Source organism: Cherax quadricarinatus, chromosome 39, assembly GCF_038502225.1.
Source record: "Cherax quadricarinatus isolate ZL_2023a chromosome 39, ASM3850222v1, whole genome shotgun sequence".
Taxonomy (NCBI): domain Eukaryota; kingdom Metazoa; phylum Arthropoda; class Malacostraca; order Decapoda; family Parastacidae; genus Cherax; species Cherax quadricarinatus.
Window position 1 is genome coordinate 32,649,318 of NC_091330.1, and position 24,852 is coordinate 32,674,169.

A 24,852-nucleotide genomic window follows, 5' to 3' on the forward strand; every position below is an offset into this window, starting at 1 on the left:
ATGGTTATGTTATTGTTTGTACTGAGTAATGTCTTTGCTTGGTCTGCTGTGTAGTAATTACAGTTACTGGTTGATTCATGTAATTCATTTAGTAAAAAGTTTACATCAGGATCTATGCTTGTAGTCACAGGATGAGAGTAATTTTACAAACTAGATTTTCTGACTAAAATAATATAAGATTTATATTGAATCTACAACTAGACTTATGACTAAGATATCGTGATTATTCTAAAACTTGTAAAAAGTTAAAAGAAAAAGGGATTATTACAGAACAGATAATTCAGTTATACACTTAAGCATCTAATAGCACCTTAATTATTTTAACAAATGTGAGTTTATGAACTACGATAAATATTTATAGCTAAATTAAAGGAACTAATGAATATAATAATAAAATAATGTATTAAAATCAAAATCAGTAGCACCTGAGGTAGTCAGTAACACCTGAGGTAGTCAGTAACACCTGAGGTAGTCAGTAACACCTGGAGTATTTTAATAAATGTGACTATATGGACAAGAGGGGAAAAAAACTCATGGAGCAGGGAGAGAGAGGACCCAGTAGCAACCAGTGAAGAGGCGGGGCCAGGAGCTAAGACTCGGCCCCTGCAACCACAAATAGGTGAGTACACACACACATTAGCTCACTCATGAGCAGGCAAAATCTCATGTGCGCACACACATGCATGCACTCACAAGCATATAATGCACATACACAAATACACACAGAACCCCACAACCTATCACACCATCCCAACACACACTACAATCCATACCCACAGCTTCCACCCAACACCGAGCTATAGAATCCCACAGTATGCTACCAGGCCTCTCACCCTCACAGGCCCCCCAAACTACAGTGTTGGAAAGGAAACTGAAGGTATGGTACACAAACACTGATGGAATAACAAATAAGTGGGAGGAGCGGCACGAAAGAGTCAAAGAGGCATCACCGGACATCATAGCTCTCACAGAAACCAAGCTTACAGGTCTTTCCTCAGGATGCCAGATCCTGAGGAAAGACAGAGGGAACAGGGGGGGGTGGAGGAGTGGCATTGATGATCAAAAACCGATGGAATTTTGATGAGCTGGAGAGAGGAGACAGTGGAGAAGAAAGTGATTACATAGTGGGAATGCTTCACTCTGGAGGTCCCAAGGTGGTAATAGCAGTGATCTATAACCCACCACAGAACAGCAGGAGGCCAAGGCAAGAGTGTGACGAGAGCAATAGAGCGATGGTTGACACACTGGCTGCAGTGTCCAGAAAAGCTCATGCATGTAGGGCAAAGCTCCTGATCATGGGTGACTTTAACCACAAGGAGATCGATTGGGAGAACTTGGACCCACATGGGGGCCAAGACACATGGAGGGCTAAGATGATGGAGGTGATACTGGAAAACTTCATGTACCAACACGTAAGGGACACTACAAGAGAGAGAGGAGAGGATGAACCAGCAAGACTGGACTTAGTATTCACCTTGAGTAGTGCAGATATTGAGGACATCACATATGAAAGACCCCTTGGGGCCAGCGATCATGTGGTTTTAAGCTTTGAATACACAGTAGACCTACAAGTGGAGGGAGAAGCAGGAAGGCCAGGATGAATGAAGCCAAACTACAAGAAAGGGGACTACACGGGAATGAGGAACTTCCTGAATGAGGTTCAGTGGGACAGAGAACTGGCAGGGAAGCCAGTTAATGAGATGATGGAATATGTAGCAACAAAATGCAAGGAGGCTGAGGAGAAGTTTGTACCCAAGGGTAACAGGAATAATGAAAAAGCCAGGATGAGCCCATGGTTCACCCAAAGGTGCAGGGAGGCAAAAACCAAGTGTGCTAGGGAATGGAAGAAATATAGAACGCAAAAGACCCAGGAGAATAAGGAGAGCAGTCGTAGAGCAAGAAACAAATATGCACAGATAAGAAGGGAGGCCGAAAGACAATATGAAAATGACATAGCAGCGAAAGCCAAATCTGACCCGAAACTGTTGTACAGCCACATCAGGAGGAAAACAATAGTCAAGGACCAGGTAATCAGGCTAAGGAAGGAAGGAGAAGAGACAATAAGAAATGACCGTGAAGTATGTGAGGAACTCAACAAGAGATTCAAAGAAGTGTTCACAGAGGAGACAGAAGGGACTCCAGAAAGACGGAGAGGTGGGGCGCACCACCAAGTGCTGGACTCAGTGCACACAACCGAGGAAGAAGTGAAGAGGCTTCTGAGTGAGCTAGATACCTCAAAGGCAATGGGGCCAGATAACATCTCCCCATGGGTATTGAGAGAGGGAGCAGAGGTGCTATGTGTACCCCTAACAACAATATTCAATACATCTATCAAAACAGGGAGATTGCCTGAGGAATGGAAGACTGCAAATGTAGTCCCAATCTTTAAAAAAGGAGACAGACATGAAGCATTAAACTACAGACCAGTGTCACTGACATGTATAGTATGCAAAATCATGGAGAAGATTATCAGGAGAAGAGTGGTGGAACACCTAGAAAGGAATAATCTCATCAACAGCAGCCAACATGGTTTCAGGGATGGGAAATCTTGTGTCACAAACCTACTGGAGTTCTATGACATGGTGACAGCAGTAAGACAAGGGAGAGAGGGGTAGGTGGATTGCATATTCTTGGACTGCAAAAAGGTGTTTGACACAGTTCCACACAAGAGATTAGTGCAAAACTGGAGGACCAAGCAGGGATAATAGGGAAGGCACTACAACGGATCAGGGAATACTTGTCAGGAAGACAGCAGCGAGTCATGGTACATGGCGAGGTGTCAGAGTGGGTACCTGTGACCAGCAGGGTCCCACAGGGGTCAGTCCTAGGACCAGTGCTGTTTCTTGTATTTGTGAATGACATGACGGAAGGAATAGACTCTGAGGTGTCCCTGTTTGAAGATAACGTGAAGTTGATGAGAAGAATTCACTCGATCGAAGACCAGTCAGAACTACAAAGAGATCTGGACAGGCTGCAGACCTGGTCCAGCAATTGGCTCCTGGAGGTCAATCCCACCAAGTGCAAAGTCATGAAGATTGAGGAAGGGCAAAGAAGACCGCAGAAGGAGTACAGTCTAGGGGGCCAGAGACTACAAACCTCACTCAAGGAAAAAGATCTTGGGGTGAGTATAACACCAGGCACATCTCCTGAAGCGCACATCAACCAAATAACTGCTGCAGCATATGGGCGCCTGGCAAACCTCGGAACAGCATTCCGACATCTTAATAAGGAATCGTTCAGGACCCTGTACACCGTGTACGTTAGGCCCATATTGGAGTATGCGGCACCAGTTTGGAACCCACACCTAGCCATGTCATGTAGGGGGATAATGATTAGGGGAATATGGGGGTAAGTGGCGGGAGTCAGTAGGTAGGGGACAGGCGAGGTGGTAGGAGTGAGGTATGCGGAGGTAGGTAATGTGAGGTCACTGGTGACTACACCTTCACCTCTCATTACTCTACCCACCATCCTACACTACTCACCCTCTCACTACTTTAACTGAAATAAACTAATGAATAAATAACGGGGACAGTGAATATTACTATTCTACTCAAACACAGTTTATTATTAAGTCCTTGTACAATAATATATTTGGGAACAGGAGAACATTATTGTGATTTAGATAAATGGGGTGGTACACATAAGCAGTGAGACAGGGAATACAATTAACTTGCCGAAACAGAATATTACTTACAATATAGTTCAGAGGACAGTTCATGCCAGGAACTAAGCCACAGGTCCCAAGACCTACACAGCACGAGTACTGTGCCAAGCCAGTACTCTGCCTAGTGCCTCCAACAGTCTCCTCCAGAGACTTCAGCAGCCTTCTCCCGAGCCCTGCACCCCAGCAGCAGCTCCGCTTGAAGACTCTGCTCAGGAGCTCTGCACCCCAGCAGCAGCTCCACTCGAATATCTGCTCAGGAGCTCTGCACCCCAGCAGCAGCTCCGCTCGAATCTCCTGATCATGCTCTTCCTTGGGCTTTTATGGTGGTCCAACACCCTCCACAACCTCGTGTACGACCTGACGCCTAGGTCTGACGCCATCAAAAACAAAAGACCTCAATTATATGGTCACACCTTGCCAAGGCAAGGTGTGACCATATAATTGGTTAAATTAGGTCTCCCAAGAGACCTCACAAGCCCAGCTGAACTACATCACAGCCAAACACGTAAAGAAACTAGAGAAAGTGCAAAGGTTTGCAACTAGATTAGTCCCAGAGCTAAGAGGTATGTCCTACGAGGAGAGTTTACCTGGAGTTTACCTGGAGAGATTTCCGGGGGTCAACACCCAAGCGGCCCGGTCTGTGACCAGGCCTCCTGGTGGATCAGAGCCTGATTAACCAGGCTGTTACTGTTGGCTGCATGCAAACCAACGTACAAGAAACAGCCCGGCTGGTCAGGAACCGACTTTATTTGCTTGTCCAGTGCCAGCTTGAAGACTGCCAGGGGTTTGTTGGTAATCCCCCTTATGTATGTTGGGAGGCAGTTGAACAGTCTCGGGCCCCTGACACTAATTGTATGGTCTCTTAACGTGCTAGTGACACCCCTGCTTTTCATTGGGGGGATGTTGCATCCCCTGCCAAGTCTTTTGCTTTCATAGTGAGTGATTTTCGTGTGCAAGTTCGGTACTAGTCCCTCTAGGATTTTCCAGGTGTATATAATCATGCATCTCTCCCGCCTGCGTTCCAGCGCTTGAGATTCAGGAACCTCAAGCGCTCCCAGTAATTGAGGTGTTTTATCTCCGTTATGCGCGCCGTGAAGGTTCTCTGTACATTTTCTAGGCCAGCAATTTCACCTGCCTTGAAAGGTGCTGTTAGTGTGCAGCAATAGTCCAGCCTAGATAGAACAAGTGACCTGAAGAGTGTCATCATGGGCTTGGCATCCCTAGTTTTGAGGGTTCTCATTATCCATCCTGTCATTTTTCTAGCAGATGCGATTGATACAATGTTATGGTCCTTGAAGGTGAGATCCTCCGACATGATCACTCCCAGGTCTTTGACGTTGGTGTTTCGCTCTATTTTGTGGCCAGAATTTGTTTTGTACTCTGATGAAGATTTAATTTCCTCGTGTTTGCCATATCTGAGCAATTGAAATTTCTCATCGTTAACTTCATATTGTTTTCTGCAGCCCACTGAAAGATTTGGTTGATGACCGCCTGGAGCCTTGCAGTGTCTGCAATGGAAGACACTGTCATGCAGATTCGGGTGTCATCTGCAAAGGAAGACACGGTGCTGTGACTGACATCCTTGTCTATGTCAGATATGAGGATGAGGAACAAGATGGGAGCAAGTACTGTGCCTTGTGGAACAGAGCTTTTCACCGTAGCTGCCTCGGACTTTACTCTGTTGACTACTACTCTCTGTGTTCTGTTAGTGAGGAAATTATAGATCCATCGACCGACTTTTCCTGTTATTCCTTTAGCACGCATTTTGTGCGCTATTACGCCATGGTCACACTTGTCGAAGGCTTTTGCAAAGTCTGTATATATTACACCTGTATTCTTTTTGTCTTCTAGTGCATCTAGGACCTTGTCTTAGTGATCCAATAGTTGAGACAGACAGGAGTGACCTGTTCTAAACAAATGTTGCCCTGACTCAAGAAATCGTAATGACACGATTGCAAACAAACCATACCCCCGGCCGGGATTGAACCCGCGGTCATAGAGTCTCAAAACTCCAGCCCGTCGCGTTAGCTACTAGACCAGCTAGCCACGCGACGGGCTGGAGTTTTGAGACTCTATGACCGCGGGTTCAGTCCCGGCCGGGGGTATGGTTTGAAATGTTGCCCTGGGTTGTGTAATTGATGGGATTCTAGATGGGTGGTGATCTTGCTTCTTAGGGCCATTTCAAAGATTTTTATGATATGGAATGTTAGTGCTATCGGTCTGTAGTTCTTTGCTGTTGCTTTACTGCCCCCTTTGTGGAGTGGGGCTATGTCTGTTGTTTTTAGTAACTGTGTCCATGCTCCCTCTCCATACGATGGTAAAAGCTCGTGATAGGGGCTTCTTGCAGTTCTTGATGAACAAGGAGTTCCATGAGTCTGGCCCTGGGGCAGAGTGCATGGGTATGTCATTTATCGCCTGTTCGAAGTCATTTGGCGTCAGGATAACATCAGATAGGCTTGTGTTAACGAAATTCTGTGGCTCTCTCATAAAAAATTCATTTTGATTTTCGACTCTCAGTCTGGTTAGTGGCTTGCTAAAAACTGAGTCATATTGGGACTTGAGTAGCTCACTCATTTCCTTGCTGTCATCTGTGTAGGACCCATCTTGTTTAAGTAGGGGCCCAATACTGGACGTTGTTCTCGACTTTGATTTGGCATAGGAGAAGAAATACTTTGGGTTTCTTTCGATTTCATTTATGGCTTTTAGTTCTTCCCGCGATTCCTGACTCCTATAAGATTCCTTTAGCTTAAGTTCGATGCTTGCTATTTCTCTGACCTGTGTCTCCCTACGCCTTTCAGATATATTGACCTCTTTTAGCCGCTCTGTTATTCTTTTCCGTCGCCTGTAAAGGGAGCGCCTGTCCCTTTCTATTTTACATCTACTCCTCCTTTTTCTTAGAGGAATAAGCCTTGTGCATACATCGAGCGCCACCGAGTTAATCTGTTCTAGGCATAAGTTGGGGTCTGTGTTGCTTAGTATATCTTCCCAGCATATATCAGTTAGGATTTGGTTTACTTGGTCCCACTTTATGTTTTTGTTATTGAAGTTGAATTTGGTGAATGCTCCCTCGTGACTAGTCTCATTATGTCGGTCTGGGGCACCGCGCATACATGTCTGAACCTCAATTCTGTTGTGATCTGAGTATATTGTTTTTGATATGGTGGCATTTCGTATCAGATCATCATTGTTAGTGAAGATGAGGTCTAGTGTATTCTCCAGTCTAGTAGGCTCTATTATTTGCTGGTTTAAATTGAATTTTGTGCAGAGATTTAAAAGCTCGTGTGAGTGTGAGTTTTCATCAGAGCTGCCTCCTGGTGTTATTACTGCAACAATATTATTTGCTATATTCCTCCATTTTAGGTGCCTTAAGTTGAAATCCCCCAGGAGCAAGATGTTGGGTGCAGGAGCTGGCAGATTTTCCAGACAGTGGTCAATTTTTAACAGCTGTTCCTGGAATTGCTGGGATGTTGCATCCGGAGGCTTGTAGACTACCACAATGACTAGGTTTTGGTTCTCGATCTTTACTGCTAAAACTTCCACTACATCATTTGAGGCATTCAGCAGTTCTGTTCACACAAGTGACTCTGCAATGTACAGGCCTACCCCCCTTCCTCTTTGCCTGTTCACAGTGTCGCATCTGTATAGGTTGTAACCTGGGATCCATATTTCATTGTCCAAGTGATCCTTTATGTGGGTCTCAGTGAAAGCCGCGAACATTGCTTTTGCCTCTGCAAGCAGTCCACGGATGAAAGGTATTTTGTTGTTTGTTGCTGGCTTTAGACCCTGTATATTTGCAAAGAAGAATGTTATCGGACTGGTGGTATTGTTGGTACTGGGGGGGGGATTTTTTTTCCGGCATTAGTATCTGTATCTGTTGGTTTGGAGTGGAGGCCATCGACTGTGGTTCCACTCCAGGAATGACTGGATTTGGTGTACAATTTCTGCCATTTCCTGCCAGTTTTTTTTCCTTCCTGGCACTAAAAAACCTCTCCCTCTTGAGTGGCTGTGGCTACCCAGGTTTCCCCATGGCCTGGATGTTTTGTATCTTTTTTGTCCCCTTTAGATGGTGTGCCTGGCAATTTAAGTTATAGCACAGTCTTTCCTGTACTGAAGAGGGACATATTTCAGGGTGAAAACGCTTACAGGAAGGGAGTTTGCATTTTCCTGTTGTCACATGGGCACGGCATTTTCTAGGGTGGTCACAGTTGCACGTCCCATCTGTTTTTCCAGATTTCCCATGCCTGCAGATACCAAGTGCATAATATGTGCACAGGCTTGGTTTCCGTTTGCCTTGGGTTTCTGTGACTGTATTTCCTGTTGGTGCAGGTTAAGGGAAATCAACCTAACGACACTGGAGGACAGGAGTGATAGGGGGGACATGATAACGACATACAAAATACTGAGAGGAGTTGACAAGATGGACAAAGACAGGATGTTCCAGAGAGTGGACACAGTAACAAGGGGACACAGTTGGAAGTTGAAGACACAGATAAATCACAGGGATGTTAGGAAGTATTTCTTCAGCCACAGAGTAGTCAGTAAGTGGAATAGTTTGGGAAGCGATGTAGTGGAGGCAGGGTCCATACATAGCTTTAAGCAGAGGTATGATAAAGCTCACTGTTCATGGAGAGTGACCTAGTAGCGATCAGTGAAGAGGCGGGGCCAGGAGCTCGGACTCGACCCCTGCAACCTCAACTAGGTTAGTACAACTAGGTGAGTACACACACACATGCTCACACACACACACAGAGCTGTCTGTACACAGGAAGGCAGCAACTGAAGGTTCGCCACCAGTAAGCTGTCATCTGAGAATGTAACTGTACATAACCACGAAACCTAAAGAATGCAGGAATGAGATCACAAAATCAAAAATTAAGCAAAATCATATTATTAAATAATTATATCTCCTATTTTTCATTGTTTAATGATTTGATAGCACCATAAAAGTCAGAGAAAGAGGAAGAAGAACCTAAAAAGAATGGATGGAGAAGGAACTGATAGCTTAGGGGCCATCTTCATCATGTCGCTTTTTTTTTTTATTCGCCGGTACTCTCCCGGCCCGGGTCTTTTCCAAGTAGTGGTGACCCGGCCTTGGCTCCCTATCTGGGGAGTGTCGCGAGACGTAAGTCTCCCATGGGAGGAGGCACAAGTACCCGCTCATCTTTGGGACCAACTGTCCCCAGGCCTAGCATGTCGATTTCACCTCATTTATTTTTTACCCGATTTCTTTTATTTTTGGTGTACGTTTAGAAGAGCATATGTAAATTAATATGACAAAGTTTCAGTATAATTGGCAGCAAACAAGAGAAAAAAATTATTTACTGATTTTGACATATGGCAGCATGGCATGACAAATTGGCACTCCGACTGGCACTTCCGACAATCCCAAATAGTATTAGAATACGTTTAACACGACTTTTTGGTGTATCCATTTCATCTAATATATCTTACTGTCATGGTAAAAAAAAGGTACATTTCGTACGCTTTTTTGGCATTCACCAAAATATCTGCCTTTTACCCCCCACAAAATCAAAGATATTTGAGATATTCCAAAAAACGTAACTTCAAAAAGTCAAACATACTTTGTTTTATATTGTCTGTGAAAATAATTTCAATAAAATCATTAATAATGGCGCAGTGACAAGCAATAGACCAAAATCTTATTTTCGAGATATTCGGGTAAACGCGCGGACTAGCTAATTACGTCAAGAAATTTTTAAAAATCACGAAAATCGTGCTACTTGGGGCATTTTATGCAACATAAGTGATTTCTTATTGTGTCCTATGTACAGCATTTCGTTTTCTGTAGTACTACCAGAGGTAACATAGAAAACCTGTCTCTTACAGTGATTATCTAATGTAATCCTTTTTATCAAGGTCAGCCACCAGCCTCCGAGTATAATATACAAATAATATTATATTGGATGGCTTTCTTATGCGTTTATTAAAGCTGTCTTATGCATACTATCATTATTAAATAAATGATATAGTCAGAAAAAGGATATTAGTAATAATAACGTCAGTATAAGACATCTTGTGAGTAGTGAGCAGACTGATATCATCGGCAACTGGTTATTGCACCATCACGCAAGCTCCGCCCACCTCTGATATAAGCTCCGCCCACCTCTGATATAAGCTCCGCCCACCTCTGATATAAGCTCCTCCCACCTCTGATATAAGCTCCTCCCACCTCTGATATAAGCTCCTCCCACCTCTGATATAAGCTCCTCCCACCTCTGATATAAGCTCCTCCCACCTCTGATATAAGCTCCTCCCACCTCTGATATAAGCTCTGCCCACCTCTGATATAAGCTCCTCCCACCTCTGATATAAGCTCCTCCCACCTCTGATATAAGCTCCACCCACCTCTGATATAAGCTCCTCCCACCTCTGATATAAGCTCCACCCACCTCTGATATAAGCTCCTCCCACCTCTGATATAAGCTCCTCCCACCTCTGATATAAGCTCCTCCCACCTCTGATATAAGCTCTGCCCACCTCTGATATAAGCTCCGCCCACCTCTGATATAAGCTCCGCCCACCTCTGATATAAGCTCTGCCCACCTCTGATATAAGCTCTGCCCACCTCTGATATAAGCTCCGCCCACCTCTGATATAAGCTCCGCCCACCTCTGATATAAGCTCCTCCCACCTCTGATATAAGCTCTGCCCACCTCTGATATAAGCTCCTCCCACCTCTGATATAAGCTCTGCCCACCTCTGATATAAGCTCCGCCCACCTCTGATATAAGCTCCGCCCACCTCTGATATAAGCTCCTCCCACCTCTGATATAAGCTCTGCCCACCTCTGATATAAGCTCCGCCCACCTCTGATATAAGCTCCTCCCACCTCTGATATAAGCTCTGCCCACCTCTGATATAAGCTCTGCCCACCTCTGATATAAGCTCCTCCCACCTCTGATATAAGCTCTGCCCACCTCTGATATAAGCTCCACCCACCATTGATATAAGCTCCTCCTACCTCTGATATAAGCTCCACCCACCTCTGATATAAGCTCCTCCCACCTCTGATATAAGCTCCTCCCACCTCTGATATAAGCTCCTCCCACCTCTGATATAAGCTCCTCCCACCTCTGATATAAGCTCTGCCCACCCCTGATATAAGCTCTGCCCACCTCTGATATAAGCTCCACCCACCTCTGATATAAGCTCCTCCCACCTCTGATATAAGCTCCTCCCACCTCTGATATAAGCTCCTCCCACCTCTGATATAAGCTCCTCCCACCTCTGATATAAGCTCCACCCACCTCTGATATAAGCTCCTCCCACCTCTGATATAAGCTCCTCCCACCTCTGATATAAGCTCCTCCCACCTCTGATATAAGCTCCTCCCACCTCTGATATAAGCTCCTCCCACCTCTGATATAAGCTCCTCCCACCTCTGATATAAGCTCCACCCACCTCTGATATAAGCTCCGCCCACCTCTGATATAAGCTCCACCCACCTCTGATATAAGCTCCTCCCACCTCTGATATAAGCTCTGCCCACCTCTGATATAAGCTCCGCCCACCATTGATATAAGCTCCTCCCACCTCTGATATAAGCTCCACCCACCTCTGATATAAGCTCCTCCCACCTCTGATATAAGCTCCTCCCACCTCTGATATAAGCTCCTCCCACCTCTGATATAAGCTCCTCCCACCTCTGATATAAGCTCTGCCCACCCCTGATATAAGCTCTGCCCACCTCTGATATAAGCTCCACCCACCTCTGATATAAGCTCCTCCCACCTCTGATATAAGCTCCTCCCACCTCTGATATAAGCTCCTCCCACCTCTGATATAAGCTCCTCCCACCTCTGATATAAACTCCGCCAACCTCTGATATAAGCTCCTCCCACCTCTGATATAAGCTCCTCCCACCTCTGATATAAGCTCCTCCCACCTCTGATATAAGCTCCTCCCACCTCTGATATAAGCTCCTCCCACCTCTGATATAAGCTCCTCCCACCTCTGATATAAGCTCCACCCACCTCTGATATAAGCTCTGCCCACCTCTGATATAAGCTCCACCCACCTCTGATATAAGCTCCTCCCACCTCTGATATAAGCTCCTCCCACCTCTGATATAAGCTCTGCCCACCTCTGATATAAGCTCTGCCCACCTCTGATATAAGCTCTGCCCACCTCTGATATAAGCTCCTCCCACCTCTGATATAAGCTCTGCCCACCTCTGATATAAGCTCTGCCCACCTCTGATATAAGCTCTGCCCACCTCTGATATAAGCTCTGCCCACCTCTGATATAAGCTCCGCCCACCTCTGATATAAGCTCCTCCCACCTCTGATATAAGCTCTGCCCACCTCTGATATAAGCTCCGCCCACCTTTGATATAAGCTCCGCCCACCTCTGATATAAGCTCTGCCCACCTCTGATATAAGCTCCGCCCACCTTTGATATAAGCTCCTCCCACCTCTGATATAAGCTCCGCCCACCTCTGATATAAGCTCCTCCCACCTCTGATATAAGCTCTGCCCACCTCTGATATAAGCTCCTCCCACCTCTGATATAAGCTCCTCCCACCTCTGATATAAGCTCTGCCCACCTCTGATATAAGCTCCGCCCACCTCTGATATAAGCTCCTCCCACCTCTGATATAAGCTCTGCCCACCTCTGATATAAGCTCTGCCCACCTCTGATATAAGCTCTTCCCACTTCTGATATAAGCTCCTCCCACCTCTGATATAAGCTCTTCCCACTTCTGATATAAGCTCCTCCCACATTGTAATGATATTAAGTGGTAAATTTAGTGAATTAGAAGGAAAAATAGACAGAAAATTAAGAAACAAACAAAAAATATATAAAAAATTCACCTCGCACTTACGCACATGTTTATCTGGCTGGTCGTCACCTGACATGTTTCTAGTAGCTATAATTTGCTTTAGAAACATCGTATTATGATGGGGTTTTCACCAAAATGTTCCCAGATACTTACATTGTTTTTCTGTAAATAAAACACAAAATCATATTTTTTCGCATAATTATTTTGACCGCATCAGAAATTGACCAGGTGGCCCTTAGATGCAAGATGGAGCATGATTGAGAAAATAAGTTTAGTGAGTTTTTCAAAATGATGGGGAAGGTAGAGAAGGTATCTGCAGAGAGCAGGGAACAGGACAGACAGACTGCAGCTGCTGAGGCACAAGAACGATGCCTGGAAGAGACTCTGAAAAAGCTGAAAAGTGAATTGGAGCTGATGAAAGAAAGTGGTAATGAGATGAGAGTAGGAATAGCAACAGTAGATGAGGGAAGTGAAAGAAGAGAAGAAGCTAAGAAGATCTTTGCAGAAACTCAAGATAACTGGGAGGAGCATTAAATGATGAGGGAAAAATCAGCAAAAATATTGTTCAAATCAAAGACAAAACTATGGAGGGAGAGGGAGTGGGAAGAGGTGAGAGGTGACAGATTATCCAGAGACTGAAGGAAGGAAACATGATGAAATATTTCAAGTTGAGAACAAGAGTTTAAAACTATGATTATGTAGTGACCCAAGTGAAAAATTTTCGGATTTGGAAAGTACCCGAAGAGGAAAATACGTCCAGTCAAATTGTCCCTCACTACAGTAATGATACAAGGCAACATCATGTTGCAGAAACCACAGTTAGGACAGAAAAATACGACCAGGTATACCTCGACCAAGACAGAACAAGAAAGGTATGGAAGCAACTGAGACAGAAGGAACAGAGAAGCCAGAGGTAGGAAGGAAGAACATGGAATCTCAGCCTCCAGAGGAACACCAGGCACACCCCCTACACACAAACCCCCTTCAAGACCAAGCCTCCCTCTATCACCCAAACACAATAACCCAAAGCAAGTCCTTTACCACCTCCATTCCCACACTCACCCCATTCCTCCCTCCTCCCAGCACAAGCATCTTCCTTACAACTGTTCCTCGCCCCAAATACCAGACCCCGTATCTCCATTAACCTCAACCTCCTTATTTATCCCCATCTACATCCAGGATACTGACCCCTTCAGGGGCAAAAAAGAACTCAATACTTCTCCAACCCATTGTGCAAAGACCAGGAATTCAGGAACCCATGAACTTGAACACAGTTACAAAAAGGAAATTAAAAGTATGGTATTCCAATGCAGATGGAAAGAAAGATAAGAATAGAGAATAGAGTGATGAGTGGCATGAAAAATGGTGAAGGCATCCTCAGATATTATGGCACTCACTGAAATAAAGCTCACAGAGACGATAACAGACGTAATCTTCCCGGGTGGAAATCAGAATTTGAGGAAAAACCAATGGAACAGAGGAGGTGTAGCACTGCTTATCAGAAACCCTTGGAGCTTGGAGCTGGGGAGAATGAACAAATGCATCTGGACAGACTCGAGGTCTGGTCTTACAAGTGGGTCCTAGGTTTAACCCGAGCAAATGCAAAGTGAAGATGTTTGGAGAAGGACAAAGAAGACTTCCGACGGAGTACAGGCTCGGAGGATAAAGACTGCAAACCTCACTCAAGTAGAAGGACCTCGGGGTGAGTATTACACTGAGTGTATGACATGAGGTGCATATTACTGAAATAACTGCTAGAGCAATTGGGTGTCTGTCAAATCTAAGACTAGCTTCTAGACATCTAAGTAAGGAGTCATTAATGACACCGAACCATGCACGTCAGGCCCATACTGCAGTATGTCGAACCAGTATGGAACCCATACCTGGTCAAGCATATCAAAAATTTGGAGGAAGTGCAAAGGTTTACAAGAAAACTAGTCCTTGAGCTGAGGGGTATGTCCTGTGAGAAAAGGTTAAAGGAACCCACCCTGATGACACTGGGGGACAGAAGGGCTTGGGGCAATAAGATAATAATGTACAAAATACTGTGAGGTACTGACAGGGACAGATTGGTTGTGATATCATAAAACGGGAACGCATGGGCACAGCTTGAAGTTGAGAACTCAGATGAGTCAAAGGGATATTAGGAAGTATTTCTTCAGCCTTACAGTTGTCAGAAAAGGAAACAATCTGGAGAGTGAAGTAGTAGAGGCAGAATTCATACATGGCATTACGAAGAAGTGCCATAAGGCTCTCAAAACCATGAGACAGTGAACCAAGTAGCGACGGGCGAAGAGGCAGTGCTACGAAACGTGACTCGACCCCTGTAACCATATATAGGTGAGAAAGTTGGTACACAAACACACACACATATGCGACTAGTACTATTGGTCCATGCTAGGCAGGCACTACTGGTCCATGCTAGGCAGGCACTACTGGTCCATGCTAGGCAGGTACTATTGGTCCATGCTAGGCAGGCACTACTGGTCCATGCTAGGCAGGCACTACTGGTCCATGCTAGGCAGGTACTATTGGTCCATGCTAGGCAGGCACTACTGGTCCATGCTAGGCAGGCACTACTGGTCCATGCTAAGCAGGCACTACTGGTCCATGCTAGGCAGCCACTACTGGTCCATGGTAGGCAGGCACTACTGGTCCATGCTAGGCAGGTACTACTGGTCTATGCTAGGGAGGTACTACTGATAAATGCTAAGTAGGTAGTACTTGTCCATGCTAGGTAGATGCTACTGGCCCATGCTAAGCAGGTACTATGGGTCCATGCTAGTCAGGTACTACTGGTCTATGCTAGGGAGGTACTACTGATAAATGATAAGTAGGTAGTACTTGTCCATGCTAGGTAGATGCTACTGGTCCATGCTAGGCAGGTACTATGGGTCCATGCTAGTCAGGTACTACTAATCTATGCTAGGGAGGTACTACTGATAAATGCTAAGTAGGTAGTACTTGTCCATGCTTGGTAGATGCTACTTGTCCATGCTAGGTAGGTACTACGGGTCCATGCTAGTCAGGTACTGATGGTCCATGCTAGGCAGGTACTACTGGTCCATGCTAGTCAGGTACTACTAGTCCATCTAGTCCATGGTAGGCAGGTCCTACTTGCAAGCACACCCACTCATGTACCTTTCAAATCTATATTTAAATCAACCTAAATTACTCACATCATTGACGGTATTTGCTGGTTATTCGCACTTATTTACAGCTTGCTCATACAGCTTGCTCACACAGCTTGCTCACACAGCTCGCTCACACAGCTTGCTCACACTGCTTGCTCACACAGTTTGCTCACACTGCTTGCTCACACAGTTTGCTCACACTGCTTGCTCACGCAGTTTGCTCACACAGCTTGCTCACACAGCTTTCTCACACAGCTTGCTCATACTGTGTTCCCTGAACAGATCCCAGGCTCGTACTGGTACTGGACCTTCCTGGTGTTCTTCCTGTGTGGTGTTATGTTGGGGACGTGTGTCATCACGGTGGTGGGATGTTTCAGGCGAGGCAAGCGTCCAGCTGGCCCTGATACTCCACATTATGTAACTCACAATCCTAACTATGGAGGTAAGAACTTGTGTATTACCTAGGAATGTCAGTCACCAGAAAAAGTCTCTAACTAACATGAGAAGTGCTTCATAAACCCAACTTTCTAAATAGGCAAGATTGATAGATAGTTTTTCCATTGACAATTGACAATGGTCTCATCTTGGGAACTCTGTTGTTCCTTCACCTTTGGATCTTCACTCCTGCGTCATCACGAGAAACTCTGTTGTTACATCACTTTTGGGCAGAAGAAGAGAATGAAATTATTCCTTAGACTACCACAACCATGTATGTCTCTGCGAAAGGAGTGATGTCTAGTGCTACTAGATGCCTGTTGTATGTGAGATTAGTGGTCAAGTGGATTAGGGCATCTCGAGTTTTAGCAGGCTGCCCAGGTGGCCTGTTAAAGCTCAAGGATTCAAGTCTTGGCCAGTGCAGTTGTTACTTTCTTAAAAACCACTTGTTCGTGGATGCATTAATATGTGTGTGTGTGTCTGTATATATATATATATATATATATATATATATATATATATATATATATATATATATATATATATATATATATATATATATATATATATATATATATATGATAGCTCAATATGCAGAATAACCACTGTGAAAAATATAGAATTGCAAGTGTGAAGGTGTAAGAGCCTTCAAACTATCAAAGACCTTTTAAGATCGGCTGCTTCTCAACAATAAATTTGTGAAATTTTCATCATGGTCTACACAGTTTGTGTGTCCTTGTGATACAACAGTAAAACACTGGAACTGAAAACTAGCTGTACTTGGATCTTTAATATCCTTGAGTTTTTTACCTACCTCTCAGTAACATTTTAATGCATACTTTTTCCTTAAGCTGATTGACTCTGATCCTTATTAAGTAAACGTGGCTCAATAAGTCCACTGAAAATTTTCTTCACCACCATCTACTCTAGTAGTTAGATTTCTTCCTGTTTGTCCATTTCAGAATTATTAGGAGATGCACTGCAAGAGATCAAAAAGCAGTACATCATCAGTATTGACGCTCTGCAGATTGACTTAGACCACATATTGGGTGAGGGATGTTTTGGCATAGTCTACAACGGTGTCCTCACAGAGCCATCTGGTTCCACGGTCAAAGTGGCTGTGAAGGCGCTCAGTGTGTCTGCTTCTTACACAGAGGTCAAGCGCTTCCTACAGGAGGCCGTTGTCATGCAGTAAGTTGGTGAACCCTTCAGCACTTATAAATTATAAATTGTCTTTATTTTACTACAAAAACATGTACAAGGTATACAGACCATAGCTGACATCAATGACATACTACTATATAGCAAGCCGCTTGTTATGCTGAGCATTTCCCACAAATTAGATCAGTTTTTGTCCCAGGATGCGACTCACACCAGTCCAATAACACCCAGTTACCCATTTTAAACTGATGGGCGAGCAAGGACAGGGACAGCAGGCGTCTTATGGAAACACGTCCCTAATGTTTTCCAGCCATACTGGAGGAGATTTGATCTCCAGATCTCAGATTGTAAGCTGAGTGCGCGAGCGATCGAACTGCGGGACACCTGGCACAGCTGGGAATTAATATGTTCCAGTGAGAAACGTAATACAGTAAACCGTCATTTAACATGGTAGTTACATTCCTGAAAACGCCATGTTTGACAAAAAACATTTTAGACAAACTGAAGAATTTATGGGTAAAATAAAGTTACGGTCCTGAGAGCCTCTAAAAAGCCAAACAACATTTTTTTAGACCTCCAGATATTACAAAAGTGAATATGCAATTGTAGTGCATTGTCGTGATATATTACTGCTTAAGATTGCAAATGCATTAGAAATACAGTGGACCCTCAACCAATGGCATTAATCCCTTCCTGAGGGCTTGCCGTTGGTCGAAATTGGTGTTGGTAGAGTTAATTTTCCCCATAAGAAATAATGGAAATAGAATTAATCCGTTCCTGACACCCCAAAGTCTGATTTTTTTTTTTTACATGAAATATACATTTCCTTATATGGAAAAGAATGGAACATGCAAAATAAATAATAATTAAATGCCACTTACCTTTATTGTGGAGTTGTTGATAATTGATGTGCCAGTAGCAAGGGAGATTCAGGATTGACTCTTGCTTGGAAGGAGAATCCCTTTCCAGGACTTCAGGTACCAAGTCCTCTGGTGGGGTTACCTCTCTCCTTGGTTTTTTAATGCCACTAGGACCAGCTTGAGTGTCACTGGACCCCTGTTGCACAAAATAGCTGTCCAGAGAGCTCTGTTTCTCATGTGCCCTTAGGATTTCCCTAAAATGGGACACAAGAGTGTCATTGCACATGTAGCCAATGCAGCTTGCAACTTCAGTGACAGGAAAAAATTCTTCGATAAATGCTTGCACCTTTGTAAACATTGAACACATTTCCCTAATTATGATGAAGTCATCTTCCTCCGTCTCTCTTCATCCTGCTCTGAAGAACATTCCTGAGATGTGATCTGTTGCTTTTGCTCCTAAAGCTCTTGCAGGTCTGCAGTGGTAAGTTCTTCCTCTTCGTTCTACACCAACTCTTCCACATCCTCATCACAAACCTCTAACCCCAAGGACTCCCCCATGATACAATAGCTTCCACTACTGGCATAGCCTCCTGAGGGTTAGCCCCAAACCCTTCAACATCCCTCTGGTCTACACATTGTGGCCACAGTTTCCTCCAAGCAGAGTTCAAGGTCCTCTTAGTCACTCCCTCCCAAGCCTTACCTATAAAGTTTACACAACTGAGGATATTGAAGCGATCTTTCCAAAACTCTCTTAGGGTCAATTGAGTGTCTGAGGTCACTTCAAAGCACTTTTGAAACACTTCTTTTGTGTAGAGTTTTTTGAAGTTTGAAATGACCTGCTGGTACATGGGCAGGAACATTGTCCATTACCAGGAGGCACTTGAGTGACAATTTCTTTTTCTGGAGGTATTTTGTCACAGTGGGGCCAAACTCACCATAAAACCAGTCAAAAAAAATACCCCTAATGACCCATGCCTTACTGTTTGATCTCCACAGCACACACAAATTACTCTTGATGATATTGTTTTTCCTGAACACTGGGAGTTTCAGAGTGATACACCAATAAAGGCTTCACTTTGCAATCACCACTAGCATTACTACAGAACATTAATGTCAGCCTGTCTGTCATAGGCTTATGTCCTGGGAGTGCCTTTTCCTACTGAGTAATGTAGGTCCTGTTTGGCATTTTCTTCTGTTTCGTCACAATTAAACACTTGTTCAGGTTTTAGGTTTTCAGTCTCTATGCATTCCTTAAAGTCCTTCACATATTTTTCAGCCGCATTTTTGTCTGAACTGGCTGCCTCACCATGCCTTACCACACTGCGTATGCCACTACGAATCTTAAATTTCTCAAACCAGCCTTTGCTGGCCTTAATTCATCAGCAGCAGCACTATTTTGAGGCATTTTCTTAATGGGACCATCATGCAACTTCCTTGCCTTTTCACAATTATAGACTGAGAAACACTATCACCTGATGATTGTTTTTCATTTATCCATACCAATAACAGTCTCTCTACCTCTTCAGCTATTTGTGGTCGCCGTTTTGAAAACATATTTGAACCTTTTGCAACAACAGCTTCCTTGATTGCTTGTCTGTTCATCAAGATAGTACTAATGGTTGAATGTGATTTGTTGCATTGCCTTTCCAACTCAGCCATACACACTCCACTCTTGTATTTTTCAGTGATCTTCATTTACATCATAATTCTCACCCTTTTTAACACAGGTTTGGCACTAGAAGTTATCTTGGGACCCATGGTGGAAACCGACTGCAACAGCTTGTAAACAATGTCACACTGACTCTTGGAGTGGCTGGGCCCGCTCAGGCCATGCTCTGGGCACATCGACACATTCCAGACAAACGTCGTTGGTTAAGTTTATCGCCATTGGTTAAGGCATTTCTTCTACTGCAAAAAGTGCCGTTAGACGAAATTGCCGTTGTTAGTTGAGGGTCGACTGTAATAGTATTTCTTACCTTAAATTGTGGGTAATGGTGTTTATGGATGATTGTGAAGAGAGTGGATATGGATGATGTGGCACTACTGGGCTGAGGTGGATGGTTGTTGGTTTTCGGCAAAAGTGGATGATAGAGGTTCTGGTACTGAAGTTGATGGTTGCAGTGGAGTGTGCATAAATTCTGTAATGGATCTCTGGGCTCTTTTACCCTGCAGTACATTATACAACTGATGGTAAGGCATCATCAGCTGGTCTAGACCCCATTTCAAAACACTGCTTCTAGATTTGTCAGAGTCCTCTTCAGTGAAAAAGTCTGCTCACGTAACTGCTGCAATATTAACTGTTTTTCTTCAGGTTCTTCTTCATATTCTTCTGTTATCTCCCTCCCTTGTATCTGTGCATCGAGCTCTGCCAACATTTCCTCTGGACTCCTGTCCTCATCATCTTCTTAGAACTCATTCACATCTCCATTCATATCTTCAAAACTATCACCTGGTAATCTCCTTGCTGGGAGGGTGGTATGGGTGGCTTAGGGAGGCAGGGAATGGCAATAGGTCTACCCCATTGACACAATGGTGTAATCCACTAACCCACAGACCATCCCACCCAGCAGGCGACTAGGCACTCAAAATTTTTTCGCTTCACGCAACCGTGTTAAACTAATTTTACGACTTGGTAAACAAAAATGTGCAGCAATTCTTTAATCGTGCAATAACAAAAGCATGCAAGACAAACTCGGGTTAAACGACGGCACATTCATGTTGTAACTTTTATGGGATCTATACCAAAGTTCTCTCAAATTCTATTCTTCCATCGGTGTTGAAAAGGAATGTAGTTATGTATACAAGTTTGACATCAAAGTGTACATATATGTGTGACCAGTAGCAAGTAGCAATCTATATATGATTAATGTAGTGTTTACAGTTACTGTAGCATATTGCTATGTAATAAAAAAATATATGGGAGAAGTATCATGATACAAACAAGTCACAACTCGACTCAAGCTGTCATTACCAAAACTTTACATGATCCAATAAATTAGTGAATGATGCCTCAATAATTGTTGGTAGTTGCATAAGCATACAGCTGAGGACAGCAGGTTCGTAAGGTGGCTTGCATGCCACCAGCAGTGACAGCCTGGTTGATCAGGCCCTGATCCATCAGAAGACTGGTCAAGGACCGGGTCGTGGGGTCGCTGACTCCAGGGACGACCTGCAGGTAGACTCCAGGTAGGACCTACATCATCTGAATTTTGTGTTAATACACGAAAATTCCTGTTTTTTTTCGGGGGGAGGGCCTAGCCACAGTCAAACATTTATAATAACTCATTGTTACATTATAACTACCGTATGCTAATGTATGATGTCATTGTATTATTCCTGATGACCTGTATTAGAGTTAGGCATAAGAATTAACAACTGGGCGTCTACACAGCAAACTGAATTGTTTGCAATCCTAATGGCGCTAAAGCTAACCTATGACACTGAGCTTGATTCTATCATCATTACTGATTCTATGTCATCATTGAAGGCTCTTGACTCATATAATGACTCCAACAACATGGTCATTGGAGAAGCCAGGTATAGATACTCAAAAATTAGGGACAAAGGAATTAATGTACAATTGCTATGGAACCCATCACACATTGGATTACTCCTTCATGATAAAGTTGATATGTTAGCCAAGAAGATTACCCAGAAGGAGAATGTAGAATATAACTTTGGTATAACTGTGTCTAGCATTAGGAATAATATTAGGAGAGAAGTAAATAATGGAAATGATTGTTATAGGAATGCAGTTAGAAGCCTGAGTAGATCTATAACCCACTATGATAACATGAACGTAGATAAGTATGTTTATGGAGCAACTTGCAATGAGAACAGACTGACTGATGTTGTAGTGGCCAGGCTTAGGCTTGGTTACAAGTACTGACTGATGTTGTAGTGGCCAGGCTTAGGCTTGGTTACAAGTACTGACTGATGTTGTAGTGGCCAGGCTTAGGCTTGGTTACAAGTACTGACTGATGTTGTAGTGGCCAGGCTTAGGCTTGGTTACAAGTACTTCTGGCAGTTTGGGAGACACACAGATGATGATCAAACTAAATGCAAATTATGTGATCAGGCATATGGTCACTCTCTTGAACACTATGTGCTTAATTGTCCACTTATTGAGGAATACAGAGACAGACAGTATAAATAACCTATGTGACATGTCAAGATATCTTATTAATGAAAATAAGATACCAGATATACTAAGCAAATTTCCTAAATTTGCTTGTAACAGATAAGTGAACTATAGATACGTAGATATAAATCCACATGTATTCCTGTTAACCCTTTGGGGCCTAGTTCCTAGGCCTTTTGTGTATCCACATGCTCTGGCGCTACCGTCCACAGGATGGATATGGGGTGCACAATAAACTAGCCACTTCGGTGGCAAAATCTAATCTGATGACCTGACCTAACCTTGGCTCTCTCCTTACTTCTTCAACTGATTTGTTTTGTAACTTCACTCACTGGTTAAAAAATGGCATAAAACTGACCAAAACATTGTAGTCTCCCTTCCAAGTTGTGGGATAGTTGTCAATAAATTAAATTATCTCGTATTATTTTGATTATTATTTGCCGGTTATATTGGTTTTAATTAGATCTAATGTTATATACACAGAGATATTAACTCCAACTTCGTGGTGCATTTAGTGGGCGTCGTGGCTAAATTCCCACCCATCTACGTGGTTATGGAATTAATGGAGAAGGGTGATCTTAAGTCGTTCCTTCGCTCTGAGGCCAGCTTCACACTCTCAGATCAGGTGAGTACACCCACCATCCTTGGCCACTCTGAGGCCAGCTTCACACTCTCAGATCAGGTAAGTACACCCACCATCCTTGGCCACTCTGAGGCCAGCTTCACACTCTCAGATCAGGTGAGTACACCCACCATCCTTGGCCACTCTGAGGCCAGCTTCACACTCTCAGATCAGGTGAGTACACCCACCATCCTTGGCCACTCTGAGGCCAGCTTCACACTCTCAGATCAGGTGAGTACACCCACCATCCTTGGCCACTCTGAGGCCAGCTTCACACTCTCAGATCAGGTGAGTACACCCACCATCCTTGGCCACTCTGAGGCCAGCTTCACACTCTCAGATCAGGTAAGTACACCCACCATCCTTGGCCACTCTGAGGCCAGCTTCACACTCTCAGATCAGGTGAGTACACCCACCATCCTTGGCCACTCTGAGGCCAGCTTCACACTCTCAGATCAGGTGAGTACACCCACCATCCTTGGCCACTCTGAGGCCAGCTTCACACTCTCAGATCAGGTAAGTACACCCACCATCCTTGGCCACTCTGAGGCCAGCTTCACACTGTCAGATCAGGTGAGTACACCCACCATCCTTGGCCACTCTGAGGCCAGCTTCACACTCTCAGATCAGGTAAGTACACCCACCATCCTTGGCCACTCTGAGGCCAGCTTCACACTCTCAGATCAGGTGAGTACACCCACCATCCTTGGCCACTCTGAGGCCAGCTTCACACTCTCAGATCAGGTAAGTACACCCACCATCCTTGGCCACTCTGAGGCCAGCTTCACACTCTCAGATCAGGTGAGTACACCCACCATCCTTGGCCACTCTGAGGCCAGCTTCACACTCTCAGATCAGGTAAGTACACCCACCATCCTTGGCCACTCTGAGGCCAGCTTCACACTCTCAGATCAGGTGAGTACACCCACCATCCTTGGCCACTCTGAGGCCAGCTTCACACTGTCAGATCAGGTGAGTACACCCACCATCCTTGGCCACTCTGAGGCCAGCTTCACACTGTCAGATCAGGTGAGTACACCCACCATCCTTGGCCACTCTGAGGCCAGCTTCACACTGTCAGATCAGGTGAGTACACCCACCATCCTTGGCCACTCTGAGGCCAGCTTCACACTCTCAGATCAGGTGAGTACACCCACCATCCTTGGCCACTCTGAGGCCAGCTTCACACTCTCAGATCAGGTGAGTACACCCACCATCCTTGGCCACTCTGAGGCCAGCTTCACATTCTCAGATCAGGTGAGTACACCCACCATCCTTGGCCACTCTGAGGCCAGCTTCACATTCTCAGATCAGGTGAGTACACCCACCATCCTTGGCCACTCTGAGGCCAGCTTCACACTGTCAGATCAGGTGAGTACACCCACCATCCTTGGCCACTCTGAGGCCAGCTTCACGTTCTCAGATCAGGTGGGTACACCCACCATCCTTGGCCACTCTGAGGCCAGCTTCACATTCTCAGATCAGGTAAGTACATCCACCACCCTTGGCCGCTCTGAGGCCAGCTTCCCACTCTCAGATCAGGTAAGCACGTTAACCATCCTTGGCCACTCTGAGGCCAGTTTCACACCCTCAGATCAGGTAAGTGCATCCACCTTCCTTGGCCTTCTGAGGCCAGCTTCACACTGTCAGATCAGGTAAGCACACCCACCATCCTTGGCCACTCTGAGGCCAGCTTCACACTGTCAGATCAGGTAAGCACACCCACCATCCTTGGCCGCTCTGAGGCCAGCTTCACACTGTCAGATCAAGTAAGTACACCCACCATCCTTGGCCACTCTGAGGCCAGCTTCACACTGTCAGATCAAGTAAGTACACCCACCATCCTTGGCCACTCTGAGGCCAGCTTCACACTGTCAGATCAGGTGAGTACACCCACCATCCTTGGCCACTCTGAGGCCAGCTTCACACTGTCAGATCAGGTAAGTACATCCACCATCCTTGGCCACTCTGAGGCCAGCTTCACACTGTCAGATCAGGTAAGTACATCCACCATCCTTGGCCACCATGACTG

At 44.7% G+C, this 24,852-nt stretch overlaps 1 protein-coding gene across 3 annotated transcripts in view; it reads left to right on the forward strand.

Annotated features, from left to right (window-relative positions):
• Nucleotides 1-24,852, forward strand: part of LOC128696230 (insulin receptor-like) — a 442,718-nt gene that overhangs the window by 293,485 nt on the left and 124,381 nt on the right. For 2 of the 3 annotated variants that reach the window (XM_070092553.1, XM_070092554.1), the window contains exons 16-18: nucleotides 15,884-16,043; nucleotides 16,999-17,227; nucleotides 22,682-22,823. In XM_070092553.1, the coding sequence (XP_069948654.1) occupies nucleotides 15,884-16,043; nucleotides 16,999-17,227; nucleotides 22,682-22,823 (531 nt within the window). The remainder of the gene's footprint in view (nucleotides 1-15,883; nucleotides 16,044-16,998; nucleotides 17,228-22,681; nucleotides 22,824-24,852) is intronic. The other variant, XM_070092555.1, reaches the window with a different exon arrangement.